This window comes from Scardinius erythrophthalmus (genome assembly GCF_964197995.2).
Source record: "Scardinius erythrophthalmus genome assembly, chromosome: 23".
Taxonomy (NCBI): domain Eukaryota; kingdom Metazoa; phylum Chordata; class Actinopteri; order Cypriniformes; family Leuciscidae; genus Scardinius; species Scardinius erythrophthalmus.
The window spans coordinates 20688036-20707892 of NC_138243.1; the positions used below are offsets into that span (position 1 = coordinate 20688036).

Sequence of the window (19857 nt, forward strand, 5' to 3'; positions counted from 1 at the left end):
GATGTCTGGAAGGCCTTTCATGCTTCTGCTGTTTGTAGCCATAGCTTAATTCTCCTTCCATGTTTCATGCTGGCTTGTGAACAAGCGTTCATTGTTCCTTCCCTTCACTTCCTTGTCTTTCCCACCTATTTTATCATTTACAAGTTGAGAGATCAAACCCCACACAGCTACAGCACTGCAGTGACAAGCCACAGAGCATCGAGTTCCCTGCGTGTTTGTTAATGATTATACAATTTGCTTTCATGAAAGGTCTACCTCCTTGTAGCAAGTTTTGTCATTTTCCAAATCACTTTGCATATAACCATATCTGAGAGACTTCTTTGAAGTAGCAAATGTTACCAGACTCCAATAGCATAAAACAAACGGGTGCATGTTCCCATACAGTGAGACAAGTCACTTGTGTTTTTGAAAGTACCTCCCATCTGGTACATGAAAGGGGCCATCGCCTTCAAAGAGGGGAGAGAGGGCCAGTCCTAAACAAATGGTCCCTTTCTGAAGAACAGGTCCGAACTCTCTAAACAGTCTGAATTGGACGCTGAACGTTTTCTCTCTGGGTTCTCCTGCTGAGTGTGACTGTCCCAGTGTTTTTACAGCAAAAAGCACGTGAGAACACACACACACACACCCCGACACAAAGGCATGTTCTACTTTTTTTTTTGTGAACTGAAAACAAGTGTTCGTGGAATTTAAAATGAAGTCATTTTGAAAAGTTTCTGCATAGGAATCTTAATTGCGGGGAGCGGCTCTTAAGTTCTCATTCTTGATGTTTAGTGTATGTAAACTTCCTAAAATGTTCTCCTAAACAGTAATTTGTTTACATTCAAGTCAATTGAACTTTAGCACCACCATGCTTGCAATAGAAACAAAACCTCAGGATACTGGCATGCCGACATAAGCTGTTTGTCAGGCCTCTCTTCGTTCAGCCTATTAAATCACCATTTGTTTTTATGAGATTGCCTAATTAAAACAGGTTTCAAAAGAACAGCCAAAACAAAGCTTCTCCCACCTTAGCTTAAATAAACTGATTGGACACAGTGCTGCGGCCAAAATGATGCATTTCCTCTTAGTTTAAACAGCCAGTCAATGACAGACTCTCCATCACAGAGCACCAGACAGCACCAAACAGACGCTGCCGCCTTTCTTGTGTCTCAAACAAATGGATTTCGTATTTGTTGGAGACGCAGAGCTGCTGAACAATGTTTCAAATCAACATTGTTGCTGTGTTCTGTTTGTACTGTGTAGATGTTTTCCCTCAAACGGGTAACGATTCCACCCATTTGTTGCTGGCAGCATGTATTCATGCAGAGCAACGTTTCTCAATTTTTCTATAACAAGTTTGACTTTGTCTAAAAAGTCAATATACAGTGCTATGCATAAGTTTAGACACCCATACTAAAGTTGACTAAAAAGAGGAATAAAAAATCATCTTTTGGAAACTGAACTTAATGCCTTAATTTAAAAAATTAGGAAAAATCCAACCTTTAAGGACACCAATTTTCTTTGTGAATGAATAATGTATCGTAAATAAATAAATGTTCTTTCTTAAAATACAGGGTGCATAAGTTTGGACACCCCTATGTTAAATTCCCATAGAGGCGTCCTTAAAGGTTGTATTTTTCCTAATTTTTTAAATTAAGGCATTAAGTTCAATTTCCAAATTTTTTATTCCTCTTTTTAGTCAACTTTAGCATGGGTGTCTAAACTTATGCATAGCACTGTATATTGCTAACCAAAACAAGAAGCTATGATCATTTTGTATTATTTCAATATTATCTGTGGTGGTCTACCAGTAGATTATCAACATAGATATTTTTGCATTCGTGAAGATATTTTGGTAACACTTTACAATAAGGTTCATTAGTTAACATTAGTTACTAGTTAACATGAACTAAGAATGAACCATACTTCTACAGAATGTATTAATCTTAGTTAATATTAATCTCAACATTTACTAATACATTATTAAAATCATTGTATTAGTTAACATTAGTTAATCAACTGTGAACTAACATGAACAAACAATGAACAGCTGTATTTGTATTAACTAACATTAACAAAGATGAAGAAATACTGTAACAAATGTATTGTTCATTGTTAGTTAATGTTAAGTAATACATTAACTAATGTTAACTAATGAACCTTACTGAAAAGTGTTACTGATATTTTATATTAGGCTATATGTAATACGTGTAGACTATATAGTACAATGAAATATAATAATAAAATAGATATGTATATGTTAGTAAATGAACATATGTATATAATTATCTATCTATCTATCTATCTATCTATCTATCTATCTATCTATCTATCTATCTATCTATCTATCTATCTATCTATCTATCTATCTATCTATCTATCTATCTATCTATCTATCTATCTATCTATCTATCTATTGTTTATACACACACAGACACATTCAGTTATTTGTGATATAAATTTTAGAGCAAGAGAAGCATTTCAATTTCTTTTTAAATCTTTTTGCACTTAGATCAAGCAAAAGATGAAAAAGACATTGAATAAAGTTGTCAAACAAAAATAAGTCTACTCTAAAGTTGTAAATAATATTGATCACAGGTTTTATTATAGAATTAGCATCAAAAGACAATAAAACCTCATCACTTTTGACAATATTCAGGCATTTTTTGAAACTAAGACGCATTAGATATATATTTGCTTTCAATTGAAGTTTTTGTTCACACAACTCTACATCTTCACTGAGATTTAGACCGTTCAGATTTCTCCGTGCAGTTCTAGCTCTGCGCCGCTGACAGTCGCTGAGACAGGAGACAGCTGTTAGCAGGGCCGAGACCCGAGACGTCAGGGGACGGGGGGCACTGTGTCTCTGTACTCCTTCAACAAGCTCAGAATGAATGACCTGAATATGTGTCAGGGTAAATGGCACTATGTCTGATGATGTCTCAGATAGAAGACAAATTGCGTGGACCAGTTGGCACAGCTGCCGCAAATGATTCATTATGCAAACCTTATATCATTAGTATCAGTATAACGGCATTAAACTTCACACATGGAAATATCTAAAATGACTCAATTGAGTTAACATTTCAAACAAGAAATATCAAAAAAAGACATTTTCTCATTCAAAGCACATGTATTTTTCTGCCCCATGCATAATTTCTGTTATATAAACCAAAGTCGCTTTCTTGCCCTCTATGAACCAGCCTAAGGCTATGTAAGACTCTCGGCTTGAAGATCAAAGTGTCCGTGGTGTTGATCCTGGTACGGGGAGGAATATAGAATCTGCATGTTAAAACCTCAAACAGAGACACTCTAGGGAGGTCACAGCTCTGTTAGTCAGTCTTCAGTCCGATTTAACCTGATATTAAGAGTTCATGCCCATTCACATCTCACTGCTACTAGATGCTTTTCACGTCCCTCATAGAAAGGGTGTAAGTCTCCATAAACACGCTCCTATTATGGCTCCACACTGCCTGAAAAGAAGCTCTTTGAAAGATGTGAATGCACATTTTTGTATAACATATCATGAATCAGTTGGTTTTATCATTAAAATAAGTCCCATTTATTGATGGCTACCGTCTATTCACAATGTTCAGAATGCACTGAATCTCTGAAATGTAAGGTCTGTGGTTTTTATTCATGTCCAAAATCTATTATCTCCGGCACGTCCCTTCCCCCTCAGCTTGGCTAATTCCCATTCCCACATATAATTTGCTGTGGGCAGATGAGTTTAGCGAAACGACATATATTTGCTTTCCCGTTGCTTTGGGTCGAGATTAGAGCTCCACGGGCATTTCACGTTATATTGAGCTGAAATGATGCAGCTTGGCAGTGAATGAAAATGTCATGCTTCGGCAATCGGCGGTGGTATCTCTTAAGAGTATCAGATTAGCTCTAAATATACACGCTGCCCTCTTTCCTGCTCTTCGCTGCTTTGGTTTCAGCTGTGAGAGAAGGATTACTTTATTAGATTATTTCTTAAATCAATTAAACTAAAATAGTCATGCCTAGAGTTTTCAATACCATGCCCCTCTCGCATTGTTGAAGTGAATGATATAAGTCTGTGTGACATTTGGTTCTTCCTGACATCCCTCAGTATGCCTTATTATGAAATAAGACGTGTAAGGAATGGCATTCAGTGGGTCAGTCAAGGTTATAGTGCATGATTTACTGCACATAAGTAAATACAGTTCAAGATAATATAGCGGCAGGCGTTTACTCATACACACGCAAGACCTCGAACAAAAGGGATCTGCGCGGGTTCGATTCAACTTAATAGGCGAGAAACATCCACTCAGTTTCTTTTGATTTTGAATAACCTCATTCAAACATTTGCAGAAATGTATTTTGGTATATTTAATAAATAAGCAGACTTTTTATTCTTCTTTTAAGTATTGACCTATTGTAATGCTGTATTGTTATGTAGTACTTTACAGTAATTTTCCCTAAATGTTATGTTAATCTTTTCATATGCAGTATTTTTTTTTTTCACTGTAGCTTTGATGTTTGTTTTTCTTGTTTTTTTCTTTCTTGCTCATTTGCCTCAAATTCATACTCACAGCCCTACGTTCACACACTTAACCACAAAATCAGTGGAATTGCCTGTTTTATATAAAACAGATAGGCTACTGTTAACAGTGGAAAAACTCTTAATGGTCGTATTTTAATTGCGTCGTTATTTGAAAATTGGGTTGTGTGGTGTGTTTTACAGAGGAATCTTGTGAGTGTTACGGAATTCACTGCAGGAGGCGTTTTTGGACCAGAGAGCCAGGCAGGTTAATAAGAGAAGCATATGGCCAGAGAACATCTTGACATTTATTACACCATAGACACTATTAAAATGACAGTTCCATAGATGGTTAAAATATTAACTTGGCCATTGTGTGTGGTGGGAACTGTAATAAATGGATACACGTAGTGGACTATTTTTTATTCTATAAAAATATTTTCTCAACACATTTATATTTATTATTAGCAATCTGTAAGGATAATGAATCCTTTAATGGACTCTTTTATACTTCTTGATAGACCAAAAATAACAAGAGAATTTAATAGCTCATTATTATAAATTAGGAAATATCTTTGCTCAGATGTGGACTTCAATGGGCTACTGGGAGTATTTCTGAAGGTTAAATCATTTATTGTGTGAAATGTAGAAGAACCTTTGTCATATAGTGGCTATATGAAACGTGCATCGGGATGTATTCATCACGTGGAAATCATTATTAGCGTGCTTGGAAAATTGCCTTTGCCGTTTTTGGAGTGGCCAATATGGGCCGTGCACAGCACTGTAAATGGCATGAGTGTGGAAACTCTGCATAGCCTATAATTTTATGGACCATACAAACACTAGAATTGCCATATTTCCAACTTTGTAGCGAATTCTGTTATTTTATTTCCCGAAATTCACTCTCCCGTGATTTCTCACTTAATTTACTTCTCATGGATTGCAGTGCTGAAAATAGGGTGTCTTTCCCAAAGTATCAGTTTTTAAAATAAATGCAAGCCAATTGCATGATATTATGTGTGGTTTATTAAAAGGAAATGTAATGCAAATATTCCGTTTTCAAAAAACATTAGGCTACTGTACTACATAATAATAGTGACAGGATGGACTAGCCTAAAACCATGCCCTGACAAAATAACAAGATAAAGTGATGATAAATCACACCTCTACGCTTGAGTATTTCATATCCTGCACGGATGATGATGTCATCATGACCGTTATGGAATTGTAAACCATTTTAATAAAGCACAGTTATGAACAACTAAATTATATATATGCTTATCTATACATTATTTTATTTTTTTCATTGAAATGTGTAAAGGATATTTGGATAATTAAGAATAATTTGGAAACGGAAGAGGAAATTAAAATAAAAAACAATAAAATATTTGCCTTCAATATCATATATGTGTCAGATTGAAGTCATCGTTTACACACATACTCATGAGGGACACAAAACGCACCTTTTTCGAGGAATGACCCACAATGCAAATAGCCTTGGAAAAAAACGCTGAAATTCCCAATCAAAAGTAGCGAGATGTCTGAGTGCCACAGATCATATTTTCGACGTTTTCTTTGGCTTCGTAACCTTAACCACTTTGTTATGCTAATGGTCCCTGACATCAGCGCGAGATCAAAGTGGCGCGAGGGCTCATATAGTCTCGACCTCCGTGTGCACCGTCAGTCCAGCAGATTCCAGCGCGCGAGCAGCACAGCACAGCAAAATCAAGACTCTTCTCTTTATCACTGGACTGTTGCATGATGCTTTCTCACTCGGACTTCACAGAAACGGATTAACTGCAGAAGTTTGGCTGGATTTAAATAAAACGCACTTTTGGATTACTTTGCACAATCGGCATTTTTTTTTTGACGTCAGCCTCTGTTTGATAAAGGTGAGGATGAAAGTGCATTCCGTTTTATTTACGCTTGATTGCTTATTTACAAAGATGTCGTAGTTTTTAAATATCCCTGGTGCAAGTTAAAGTCAATTGACAGGGCAATAATCTGCAATAGTGCCTAAATTGTAGACCACCCAAAGGGGTTACATCGAGTGAACTAATTACATTTTAAGTTTACTTCGGTCCCCCCCCCCCCCCCCCCAGGTGAAAATACAGGAGATAAAAGATAAAGTGCAATCTTTGTGAAAGCGCTGCCTGCAAGAGTAAACAGCTGTTTTATTGCTTTTGCTTATAGGCTATTTATTGCTACTTAACCTATACTCTTATCACTCATATCTTAAAATAGGCGTTATCTATATCATAAATGAGCTTTGTTTAATTATGTAGGCTGTATATGAGCTCTGAAAAATATTAAAATCTCTAAACCACGTATAGGCGTAGCTATATCTGTCCTAATGGGATATAGATTATAGATAATGCATGGGATGTAAACTACACTTGTATTGTTGAAATTTTCTTTAAAGCAAAGAAAAAAAAAACTTAATTGCTGCCTTAAATTTGTTTGTAAAATCAAAGTTGTGTCCAAGTTACAATCTCCACTTTGAAATTTGTTGTTGATAAGCACTAATATATACATTAAACCGTAGAAATTATTATAGTAGTAATTATATATTCAACAGCAGAAAACATTTTAAGTGTAATACATATAACAAGTACTATAATTTTGATACATTAGGTACATCTGTAGTTGTAATAGCACTTTTAATGTATAGTTGTCAGGGTAGGTCTATAGCCAGGAGGGGGGAAAAAACAACAGCTCTGCTATCTGGACAATCACTGTCTGTATGTGAAAGCATCATGCCTGAGGCCAGACAGCATGTCCACTGGGAGGTAGTATCTGTTTATTGCTGTCCTGTTCCAGCGAATGGAATAATCTGAAAACATTTGATAACATTCCAAAAATTGCCACACCTATATTTCAGAAATGTGCATGCTGAGTATTAGAAAACACTTTGCAAAAAAAATTGCAGCGTACTATTAAAAAAATAGTTTTGCTTTAGAATAATTTATCTTTTGTAATTAGGGTTTTCTTAACTGCTTCTCACAAGGAGATACAAAAACTTAAAATTGTATTTTTAAACCCGCACAACAAGAGAATACGGTAATGCAATAGAATTGGCTAATAAAATAACAATACAGCCTTACAAAATACAAAATTACTATTTGGAGCAAAGCAGTGTGTAAAAGCTGTTTTTTTATGTTTTAAAAATTCTTCAAAGTATGTCAAGTGCACATTGCATAGTAACCATCAGATGTGTGTGATCGATTTAATCTGAATCTTATTTTCTTTTTAAAGCAGGAGAGGGACAGAAAGAAGGAACAAGTGTCATGGCTTTTGGCTTTTAATTAGAATTGTGTTAAGAAGCAGTGGGGTCAGCGAGCACCTGCGTCAGTGTCTTCTGATCGAGCTGGATCTTATTGTACAGCATGAAGCGAACCTTCCCTTCACTCCCGCTCTGTCTTCTCACATTCCTGCTCCTGTCTCAGCAGTGCACAGGAATCAAATGGCTGTGAGTTGCTCCTTTCTCTCTATATATACTGAAACTGTTTCAAATGCATTCAAGATGTTTTTTCAAGTTGATTTGTCAAACTATGTGTAACATGAAAAAAAAAAAAAATGAATTTTGGAACCTGGGAATCGACCTTTTCTTGATAGTGGAACAATGGCTTTTGGTTAGGAAAAAATCTAAAAGGTCGCTTCACAGAATTTGATCTTAATTCTATTAAGTCCAAAGTAAATCTAGTTCAACACTAATTTGCCGGTAACTTGTAATTTCTGCAGAATGTTTTGTATTCACATAATTGATACATTGGAATGGAAAACATGACGGTGGATAAAATTGGATGTGAAGAGGCCATTTCGCATGCACAGGATGCTGGTAAAGAGTATTGCATGGCAAAAAATACAAAACAGATGCCGCCATAAACACCTGTGTTCCCTGTATAACAAAGACAGAGGGTGTATGTGTGTGAGTGCGGAGGTTAAGACAGGGGTCTGTCAGTCATATCATGGAACATAAAGTGGCGGCCCCTAATCTGAAACAGGCATAGGTATTGGTTGGTTCTCACGAATAGTAATACATGTATGTGTTTTAGTAAAATAGAACAGGAATCATGAAAACAACGCTTGAATTCAACAAGTTTCACTACAAAGTCTTACTGAAATGAATATTGTTTATCTTTAACGATTTTGGTCGCAGACGTTTCGCAATCATTTCTTGTAAACTGAAAACCTATTAGATCATTTCTAAGATTACATCTGTGACTTGAGGTTTCTACTATGAATTAACCTTGCAAAAATGATTCTAGTATTGTATGACAGCTGCTATACCATGGTACATTCTCTAAAGTTTTAACAATGAACAAATCATCTTGCGGATAAACAACATTTTTTCCATTGGCAATTGCTTTTTGGTTCCTTTCTTGCTTCCAAGTGATGCAGAAATAATCTTCTTCCATTTGCTCTAATCTTGATTGATTATCTCTGGGAATGGGTTGTTGTTTGCATGCCTTTGCGAGCGAGACACTGAACAATTTTAGCCCGCAGCTTAAATGCGTGCGAGAACGCTTTGTTGATGTTGCTCTTAATATTTTAGGGTTGGCTTTAACCATGTTTATTTGAGTTTGAGTTTAAACTCAAGACTTGCCACAAATATTTTGATCACTTTTCACACCACCAAACATTTGAATTCTGTTTAACTTGCGATACAAAATTTGATTGAACATCTTCACCTCAAAAGACATTTAAATGAACGAATATAGTTTGCAGACATCAAGTGTTCACTGAAACGTGTCTTTCCTCATCCAGGGCACTATCACAGACCACACAACACATCAACAAGACCCAGCACTGCAAGAGTTTGCCAGGCCTCGTCTCCTCTCAGGCTCAGCTCTGTAGGAGTAACCTGGAACTCATGCAAACCATCATCCAAGCAGCACGGGAGGTTAAAAAGGTCTGCCAAAAGACCTTTGCAGACATGCGCTGGAACTGTTCCTCTATTGATACTCAAAAATTCCTCCCGGACCTGGAACGAGGTGAGTTACAGAAGAAAATCATGTCCAAAGAGGATTATTTCCAAGTCAAGCTTATTTTGTGTGAACCTTTTCTGAAACCTATCCACAGATGTTCTGTTTAGACACAGTAAGCCCTAAATATACGAAAGGGCCAGTCTCCGTCTATTGCCAGTTCCTTCAAGGCAACTTAAGTGACCACACACCTCTCTTTATACCCGAGTATGGTTTCCATTCAGGCCTTAATAGGTCTGAGGAACCCATCTAATTGTTGAGGGAAAACTTTATGAGGGCAATGGTTTAAAAAGCAGCCTACGGTGATCCTTAAACACTCTCGCTCCGGGTAACGAAGACTATGCCAGTTAAATGCTGCAATTGGGCCTAAGTGCCTCGCTGCATGATAAAAGAAATCGTACCCCTGCTCACCCGGAAACCTCCGACCCATGGAATTCTTGCACATCGCTCTTCTTTCTATTGCTCCGTTTGATGTGAGGCTTCACGGAGGAGCAGCGTTTACTGTGAGGACTAACAATAGGATCCATTCTATTCAATGAGAGATGCTATTGAGTGAGTTAGTCAGTAATGGACAGAGAATTGCCTTTTTTTGCTAGTTTCACAGTCTTTTAAATCCTACAGTTTTACCCTTTGTCCGACCCCTGTAGCACAGATGTGATTTTTTAGCTGTCAACAAATTAAAGAAATATGAAATCAATTCAATTAAATAGTCATGAAAGGGATATCATGTTGTCCACTTTATGTTTTTCATTGCTTTTCCATGGATTTATGTTGTGTCGTCACGTCTTGAATTTCCACACGGCGCTGACACATGCATGCTTTGCTTTATAACGGGTGGTTTAATCGTCCTCCCTATTTATTTATTAAGAGCTTTTAGCATGATCCAAATGCTGGTTATGGTCAAACTAAATCTGGTTGAAGTTCTAGAGAACTGCCCTCCTTCCCCGTAGACCGTTCGCATTTGTCAAGAGTTAAAGCGCTCCTGCTTCTCATAAGTGCACCGCTAAGGAGATGGTCTTTGATGTACCTTGTACGGGGTCAAGCTGAGCCTCTCCAGTTTCTACACCTATTATCTTGTCATGACATATGTGCACTGTGAGAACAGTTCAGTAATCTCCACCATTATCCTTTCTTACTGCATTCTGACGGGTTTCTCATGTTGCTTTGCTTTTCTATAAGGGAAAAAAGTCAGTGATGAGGATTCAGAATTCATGTTTTTTTTTATACTAGCAAATCATTTTAATAATTTTTTTTTTTTTTTTTTTCAGGAACGAGGGAATCTGCATTTGTATACGCTCTCTCTGCAGCCGCTATAAGTCACACTATAGCACGGGCGTGCACCTCCGGAGACCTGAGGTTGTGCTCGTGTGGTCCCATTCCAGGTGAAATACCAGAGCCTGGGTACAGGTGGGGCGGCTGTGCTGATAACCTGCATTATGGTCTCCTTATGGGCTCCAAGTTTTCTGATGCACCTATGAAGTTTAAGAAGAAGTCTGGCACGCATGCCAACAAGCTGATGCATCTTCATAATAGCGAAGTGGGCAGACAGGTAAGCAGTACCTCACAGAAACCACATGGTATCAGTTATTCACTATGAAAGACTCAAGGCTTAAAGGGATAGTTCACCCAAAAATGAAAATTCTGTCATTAATTACTCTCCCTCATGTTGTTCCAAACCCATAAGACTTTCATTCATCTTCGGAACACAAATGAAGATTTTTTTTTATGAAATCTGAGAGCTTTCTGTCCCTCCATAGACATGAACATAGAAAGACATCTTTTCATAAAGAGATTGAAAACTAATCCATATGAATTGAGCGGTTTAGTCTAAATTCTCTGAAGAGACTCGATCGTTTTATATGATAAACAGATTTAATTTAGTTATTTAGCTGAAGCTCAATCGTGCTGCGTGACATGAGAATGAACTTCATTGGTTCTTGCTGAAGCTCAATCGTGCTGCGTAACACGAGAATGAACCTCATTGGTTCTTGCTGAGGCTCAAACGTGCTGTATAAAACGAGAATTAACCTCATTGGTTCTTGCACGTCAAGCGAACGTCCTTGAGCCTCCGTTTACCACAACTGATGTGTGAGTTGGTGAATGTTTAAATGCGAATAAAAGCCTAAATTCATTTTAATTTTTGGGTATACTAACCCTTTAAGGTGCGTTCACATGTATTGTTGCTTGGCAAAATTTCACGGGACATTCCAACAAGAATTTACATGGGAGTTTTGCATCAGGGCGAAAGTTTTCCACGAGATTTCGCTCGTGTTTGAGTTGGTGACACGTATTTGCTGACAGTCACTTCTGTGTGAGCTGTTCTTATTACATCTTACACTATTGACAATCTACCTTTTTTGGCTACGAAATTTCACTGAAATACTGCTAATGTGACCACACCCTTAATCTGAAAGGCAATCGGTCAAGGAATCTGATTCGAATTATAAACTTGATTCAAACCAAGTTCTTAATTAAAATGGGGTTTTTGGTATTTGTTTGAGTATGATCAGTTTTCAAAGTGGATTTTTTTCTTTATTTGTTGAAGAAAAGCTGTCCAAATTCACTAGTATGTTGCATTCCCTGTGTAGATTGTCATAATGTCATTTTACTTTTGACTTCATCTGAATCCATCCCAAACCCCCCTACGCAGGCTTTGCGAGACGCTCTGGTCATGAAGTGCAAATGCCACGGTGTTTCTGGATCCTGCTCCATTCGGACCTGTTGGAGAGGCTTACAGGACCTGAAAGACATCGCAATGGATCTGAAGACCAAGTACTTGTCAGCCACTAAGGTGGTCCATCGGCCCATGGGCACACGAAAGCAACTCGTCCCCAAAGACATCGACATCCGGCCAGTCCGAGAGAACGAGCTGGTTTATCTGCAGAGTTCACCAGACTTTTGCATGAGGAATGACAAGATGGGCTCTTTTGGTACTCAGGACAGGTGAGACTAACTAATTAACAGATTACATACTTCAGTGCTCAGACAATAAGGATTGTTCGTTTTTTTGGGAAATTTGGAATTTATAAAGTCAAATTTATAAATGCCCCGCCAATATTTTCACAGGCCCTAATGCAAAAAGTATATTTCTAATATCATATTTTTATGCATTTGAGATTTTTTTTTAAATATATAATATTTAAAAATATTTATTACCATTTCATATACCTGTCATTTTAGTTGGAATGGACACAAGTACTTCATGTGACAGCAATGACAGATCATAAAAACATATCTTAAAGTGCAAACATTTGAAGTCCAGAAACAAAACTAGAATCAAATTTAACTAACTCTAACGGATTGACCTCTGGCCTCATTTTTAACTTGCTGATTTGTTGCTGATTAGAAAAGCAAATTATTCCACATTTCCACAACTATTTCAACTTGTAGGTTGTTTTTAAGCACAATGCTCATGTCATTAAACGTGGTGCAACCTTTTAGTTTGTCCCTCTTTTACTGTCTCTTCTCTTCCTTCTCTGGTGGCACCATTTTGTTGTGAAAAGCCCTGATAAAGCATAGAGGATCAGTCTGTGTGTGTGCACACGTGTCTTTGACATGTCAAAAGTGACTGTGTCCTCTTTACCGTTATCAGAGTCAGTCTGTGAGTAATGCAGTTATTCACAGAGCTAAGAGCTCTCGGCTGATACCAGCACTGCACACACAGATTAGCACGACAATGAATTCTTCCTGCTTATTTCCTATTGCTTTATCAGTGGAGACTCAGGTATAGATTTAGGTAAGAATGGAGTAACCTCAGCTTCCTTGCTTTTGTTATGTTTGCGTATAAATGTGCTCTGTAATGTTTTTTTTGGCTAAGATACATGGAATTATTGGATCATATGACATTATTTTTCAGCAACTGTGTGCAATTCACAGTCTTAAAGTCACCATGAACCTGACAATTCTTATTTTTAAATTCATGTGCCCTCATAATTTATAATCAAAATAACTTCCCCTCCCTCTTCTCTGATGATGTGTTTACTGGTGCGAGGGCAGGACAACCTATCACTCACATGACATCACAGCAATAGCAAACCACAAACATCCAACCATCCAATCAATTCCTGATTGACAAAATCAAATCCCGTCCTACATGTTTTCTTGTTTGAGAAGCTGTTTCGTTTTGATATACATCACTATAGGGAAGTAAAGACTATCGGCAAAAACACTTCAACAAAATGGTGGCAACAAAAATAAAAGACACTGGGTCTTTTAGTGTTTTTGCACCCTTAAAGGGCACTTTGGGAAGGGGACACCATTTGTAGGGGCGATCCAAGCGAAAGTGAACTTCTAAATCTTTTCACGAAGGGCCCTTCCAAAAGTCCGTTAGCGAAGGGAACATGCCATGGTCACTTCAAGGAAGTAATTTAATTGCTTATGGTTAAGTCCTCGCGATTCTTTTTAAATCTAGATATGGAGGGTGAGCTGGAGTTAACGCATGACACAGAAGTGCCCTACTGCCTACAAAGTCCCCACTTCAAGGGCTCTTCCCTTCGGAGTGAGTAGGGCATAGGGGTGCTCACTTCCGATTGGAATTTGCCCACTAATATATAGTAATAATTATTATATATAGTAATAATACAATTATTTTACTTATTTTTTCTATAGCGTTTTGTGTGATTTGAGCCACAGAAGAAATATTTATAATGTTTCTAACATAACATTTTAACATGAAATAATGTTTGCATAATAATATCTGCCTAGATGTCACCAAGATGCCCACTTGTCATAGATTCTTCGGTGTCACTTATATAACAATGTCTTTGAACGTGGCTCATCCGGTCAGAATTTAGAGTTGGAACTTTATAATTCTTAAACTCAATGTTTTCAGTTGAACATTGTAACCATTTAGGCTTTACATATAGGTATTATAAGTCAGTGCACAAATAACCTAGAGACATGCTGTATGTCAGGTGCACTCAACACACAGTATGCATCCTCGGCCTTAATCCTGATAAGACCACTCACATGCGCTCTCTGTTCATATATTTAGTGCTTTGCACTTGGTCACAAGACACTGGTGTGTTTTGTAATCATTAGAGAACGTCAACAGGGAACTGTGTGTTTCGCACATGTTGCTTCCATGTTGGTCTCTGGTATGTAGAGGGTTCAGCTCCTCTGTTGAACCCATCACCCTATACCTGTCTCTAAAACATGTAACTACCACATCTCCTGTCCTCACATTTAATTTTGACTAATCACATGACTAATTTAGTCCTCACGTTTTGATTTGCTGTCAGTTTTACAGAAGGTCAATTAGCATAATACCATGAAACAAGGGTGAGTCTCATGAAACCTGTGAAGAACAAGACCAGGTCATATTCCACCCCGAAATCAGCACTATATATATAATCAGCACCATAACAATTAATAATAACATTTTATTTTTATTTTTTTATTTGATTTTGGGGGTGAAATGTGAGATTCACCCATGAAGTCAGGAAGCAGTCAGGAAGCTGCTATCATTGCACATCCTCTCTTTGTGATTTGGAAGGTCTTAAGATAATGAGCCGTAAGTGTTACCCTAACTAGACCTGCAGAGTTGGGTTCTCTAATCTGATTTGGCGATGAGAGATGGGTAGAGACCCAATGACAAGCGTATCTCATCTGCCTCATCTATAGTTACATTGCTCTCCGTGTTCCCCCGTGCTGCTTTGTGGGCCTCAAGACTGTGATTAATGAAATTGGCACATTAGAAGTTCAGACAGAACAACATCCCAAAGGCTTAGAGATGATCGGTATCGCTAAAGAAACAAACTGTGAGCGATGTTTAAAAGATGTGTTTTAAAATGTGTTTTCACTTTGAGGTAAAATTTAAAGTTCTGCTCACAGCTGTTAAATTGTGAAACTGATGGTAAAACCAGATCACTTTAAGAACATTAGGAGTTTAGGAGGAAAGTGTACTAAATTTAGGCTTTTTTTCCCCCTACTCTTCATAAATTATAAACTTTCTGACTTTTGACTCCACGTTGGTGCAGGTCAGCATTTGAATATATGCTACTCGTCGAGTGCTGCCTTTCAGCATTGACCTGGGAGACTTTTACTTTAGTTTTAAATAACAGCATTCTTCACTTCTCTCTCCTTCTCATAGAAGCCATGCCCTCTGTCTGTCTCTCAGCACCCTGAGCATTAACACCACACAATTATAAAACAATGCACTTACACGGAGAGGGCTACACACAGGCCGACCCCTAGTGTATAGAGTGTGATTTATGACAGGGCTATTCATTGCTCAGATGCCTCAGGCTTCAGTACATGAGGGCGTCTGCAAGATCCACTCCTGCTAGGTTTAAATGCAAGCGAAGAAAATGTTCCCTGGGTACGAATCAACTGGCTCTTAAACGAGCTATAAGAAGTTTTAGTGCTGTTGGTTTAATATGTGGCTGAGCTAAATGTTTACCTTGGTTTGAAAAGACGCTTATGTTTAGTAATGGCTCTCATGGTCACAGAGAGATGTTTGGTCATCTATTTGTGTAAAAATGTATTTTTGAAGTCTTGTTCCTGGATTGGGTAGGAGTTAGTTGTCCAACAACTGACTAGTCAGTTAGTACATTTATCATAATTTTTTTTTCCCCCGTTCATTATTAAAAAGTATTGATACATTTTTAATCAGTGAGACAAATTGGCTGTTTTATATTTTACAAAAAAAAAAAAGGTAATGATAGATAAATATAGAAAATAATTCTGAAAATATTTCTATAATTTATCATTCATTCAATATTAAAATGTCTGGATAAAAATAGTTTAAAATAATAAATAATATAAACTGTGAAAATAGACAAATTTAGAAGATATTTCCAGATTTTTTTAAAAATAAAAATGTATATTCTTTAATATTTAAGTGTGTTGATAAAAAAAAGTCACATAATTAAAAATTTGTAAGTACTTATATAATAAACTTTGTATAAACATTTTAAAAAATGTTTTTAAAAATACTTTTTTATGAAAAACTGTAATAAAAGTACTATTTTATCAGAAATATTACATTTAGAAAATAAAATATTGAAAATATTTCTGCAGATTTTTAAATAAAATAAAATTCATCAATATGAAGTCTTGATAAAAAATAATGTCAAATATTAAAAAATATAAATAATAAAAAAATAATAATGGAAAATATTTCTATAAAAAAAATATTTCTCCCAAATATGTGTGTGCTTTGTCTCGCTAAAAGCATTGCACTTTTAAGATGACCTGTTAAAAATAGCCCTTATGTAGAAATCTCCAGAGAACGTCAATCAGAGCAATTATACTAGTATTAACTAGTTGTTGTCAACCCATTACTTGGTAAACTAGACTTACAGTCTAGTTTATTTTTTTTATTTGCATAGCCTTAGTTTTTATGTTTCAGAGTTGAATGGTTGGTACAGTCTGTACTATAAAGTTGTTTTTGTCTGTTTGTTCTATAGGCAGTGCAATAAGACCTCCAGCGGCAGTGACAGCTGTGATCTGATGTGCTGTGGCAGAGGCTACAACCCTTATTCAGAGAGAGTGGTGGAGCGCTGCCACTGCAAATACCACTGGTGCTGCTACGTCACGTGCAAAAAGTGCGAGAGGACTGTGGAGAAATATGTGTGCAAATGAGTCTGCTATCCATCTCTGCGGTCTGCTCCGATAATTGTGCTGATCCCCATCACACGTACCTATTCTCAGCTAAACTAATCTAAAGGAGATCTGGAATCCGCTCTACTCATTTTAACAGAACTGGACTGAATTCTCATTCGAATTCCCAGACATTGTGGTTGAACAAGCTGAAAATGTCAAGACTTGATTCTGTTCTAGATATATTCAGCCTGGGTGTGGAGCATAACCTTTGTCTACCTGACATACTCGGCCACAGATAACCAAAGCATGTGTACCAACAAGGCTTACTTTTGTCTTATGCTTTTCCAGCTTGTATGCTTTTGAGAAAACATGGTTTATTTTTGGCTATATGAACTTTTATAAAGAAATATCAACTCAGAAGCTGGACTTTATTTTTTTACTGCACAAATGAACATGTTTTTTTTTTTAACACCCAGCTCACCGTCCTCAAGAGGATCTCTCCTCTTTTTTAAACATAAAAACATTTATCCAGATTTTAAGTCTATTTTCTTACACAGTACCCGGGTCCCTTTTTTTATTTTTTGAAAAGGTACATTTTCCCTATTTTTGACAAGGCATTGATTTTAAGCGCTCTTCTTAGAACCTTCGGAATTGCTTGACGTTCCAGAGGATTCCACATTCCAAGTTCTAAGGGATACAGGCCTCAAAACTCAGATGGTACTTTACTTTCACCAGTTAAGACTGTTTAAGAGACTGACGAGATAAAGAAAGTGCTGAACACGCAAAGGGAACTTCAAATGCGGCTCTTGGATGAGGAGCAATGGCTTCCATCTGTTGGTTGGTTACTTCAATTCTAGAGGAAGAATACCTGTATTTATTCCACGTATATCAGCAAGGACATTGGACTATATGTGTTGTGCCTTGTTATATCTTTACCCAACATAAAAAAATGCTGACATTCAAATGCCAAACCTCTCTGAGCATGTGAACAGAGTATGTGGGTCACCCATTACGGCCTTCGTGAACCACTTATCTGTGGATGTACATACTGTCATTTTTGTATGCTGAATTAAAAAAAAAGAAATATTTATAAACTAATTAAAAATCTTTACCATTTAAACCTCTTAGACTCCCTTTTTTCTTTTCATTCACAAGGACTTTCATGACATGTTGAGCAAGATTGACTGCAAAAACAAAACCACACTAGCTAATTATTTCTTGACCGGTATATCCAAAGTTTTAACATAGTTGTCATTAATTTAAGTTCCTTGTCTTGAGCAAATAACAATTTAGCACAATTACACATGACATTTCTATTAGTCATCTCACACTTGTTATTGTTCCGATTAAAAGCACACAAGAACTGGTCTCTCAAACTCAAAAACCCTGGGGAAGTGTTTGTTTGGACATCATATCCCAATAAATAGCAACGTGCTAGTGCTAGCGCTAGCAAAACCTCTGTGCTTGGCACAATGTGCTCAACTCTTTCCAGCGTTTAATTGTCCATTACTCAGGGGCCTGATCGACTGTTGTTTTATTCAGGTTTTACAACAACAGAGAAGATGACGTAGATGGACTGAAACCTTACATGAAAAAAGTTCAGGCTAAATTGCTTCTCATGGTATGACCAGAACAGATTTTCAAGGGGTTAGCATTAAGATGAGCCTCTTTGCTTTAGCTCTGTTTTAACACTTTAAGGTCATGAGCACCACCAGGCAAGCACATGTTCTCCAGGTTGACTGACATTGTAAGAGAGCAAACTCGGCCAGGAAAGCAGACAGCGCAATGCAATACCAGACAAGGAGGCCTGGATAGATTTTGGAGCTTTTACAGTGTTTTGTTTGTTTGCGGTAGTCAAGAAATCAGTGTGCGGGTGATTAGCACGTATTTTGAGAGGATTTTAATGATGAAAGTGCACAGTTCATATACAGAAAAGTTCTGCCTTGTTAGCTAGCCAAGCTGTTGTCATGGACTCATATAGGTTTTTCATGCTGAGACTGCTCTCGGGCCAAGAACAACGCTAGTGTTTTCATACATGCTGAGGAAAATCCTGTAACAGAAAATCATTTGTAAAGTGGGACCGCTGAGAAGGAAGCAACGTGCTCGTACATCACATTTCAAGTCGATTACGACCCAAAACACAATTGCAGATAGTAGCAGCAAGCTCATTACTTCCTGTTCTCCCTATCAGCGTTGAACCAGACTTTCAACACAGATAAGTGTTTTCAAGTGATGAGTCTATGCTACAGGGTCTACATTTTTTCTTGTAAATTGAACTAAAAACAACCTCAGACAATTTACAAGACACTCTGACAGTCTTATATAATCAACACAAAAGAACTTGTGAAAATCGAAAAACTCATTTTGGCTGTATCTTTTTCAAATTTCCCTAAATGGCACGTTAAAATAAAATAGCTGCCGTTGATCACTTTACATACCAGTTAAGGCAGGACACACTACAGAACTTTTCAAATCTGAACAGATTTCTAAGACTGCATCATACACTTGCTGACTCAGTAAATGGTTGAGAAAACTGGACATCACACACTTAACGACTGAGGAAGGATGACATTATATCAGACTTTCAAGTCCTTCCAATTAAAACTAACTCACCCAGAAAACATGCACCTTACTGCTATGAAGCGCATGACAAATAAAAACAATCGGCTCAAAATATCAAATGTGTTTGATATCCTCCGACTGGACGGATTCATAATTTGAAGAGAAGAAAGTGAAGTGAGGAGTCTTTGCCATTATACACTACATGATTTTCGGTTACACTTTATTTTAAGGTGTTATTGTTACAATGTTATTATACATTTAAGAACTGAGTAATATTAC

General features: G+C 37.1%; 1 protein-coding gene across 2 annotated transcripts; it reads left to right on the forward strand.

Annotated features, from left to right (window-relative positions):
- Positions 1-6168: 6168 nt before the first annotated feature.
- On the forward strand, positions 6169-18133 carry wnt11 (wingless-type MMTV integration site family, member 11). 2 transcript variants are annotated; one of them, XM_081354999.1, is made up of 6 exons: positions 6169-6378; positions 7742-7955; positions 9254-9480; positions 10740-11020; positions 12122-12414; positions 16881-18133. In XM_081354999.1, exons 2-6 carry the CDS (start codon positions 7873-7875, stop codon positions 17053-17055), a joined length of 1059 nt encoding a protein of 352 aa, XP_081211125.1. In that variant the 5' UTR covers positions 6169-6378; positions 7742-7872; the 3' UTR covers positions 17056-18133. The 2 variants fall into 2 exon arrangements, with proteins under 2 accessions (XP_081211125.1, XP_081211126.1); XM_081355000.1 differs by having other exon boundaries at positions 7745-7955.
- Positions 18134-19857: the final 1724 nt, after the last annotated feature.

What these genes read in the sequence shown, in the direction of transcription:
- wnt11 (XM_081354999.1), top strand. Translation starts at nt 7,873, where the DNA reads ATGAAGCGAACCTTCCCTTCACTCCCGCTCTGTCTTCTCACATTCCTG. An exon ending in CCTCCCGGACCTGGAACGAG is followed by an intron (nt 9,481 to 10,739) that starts GTGAGTTACAGA and finishes TTTTTTTTTCAG; the next exon opens with GAACGAGGGAATCTGCATTT. An exon ending in TCTTTTGGTACTCAGGACAG is followed by an intron (nt 12,415 to 16,880) that starts GTGAGACTAACT and finishes TTTGTTCTATAG; the next exon opens with GCAGTGCAATAAGACCTCCA.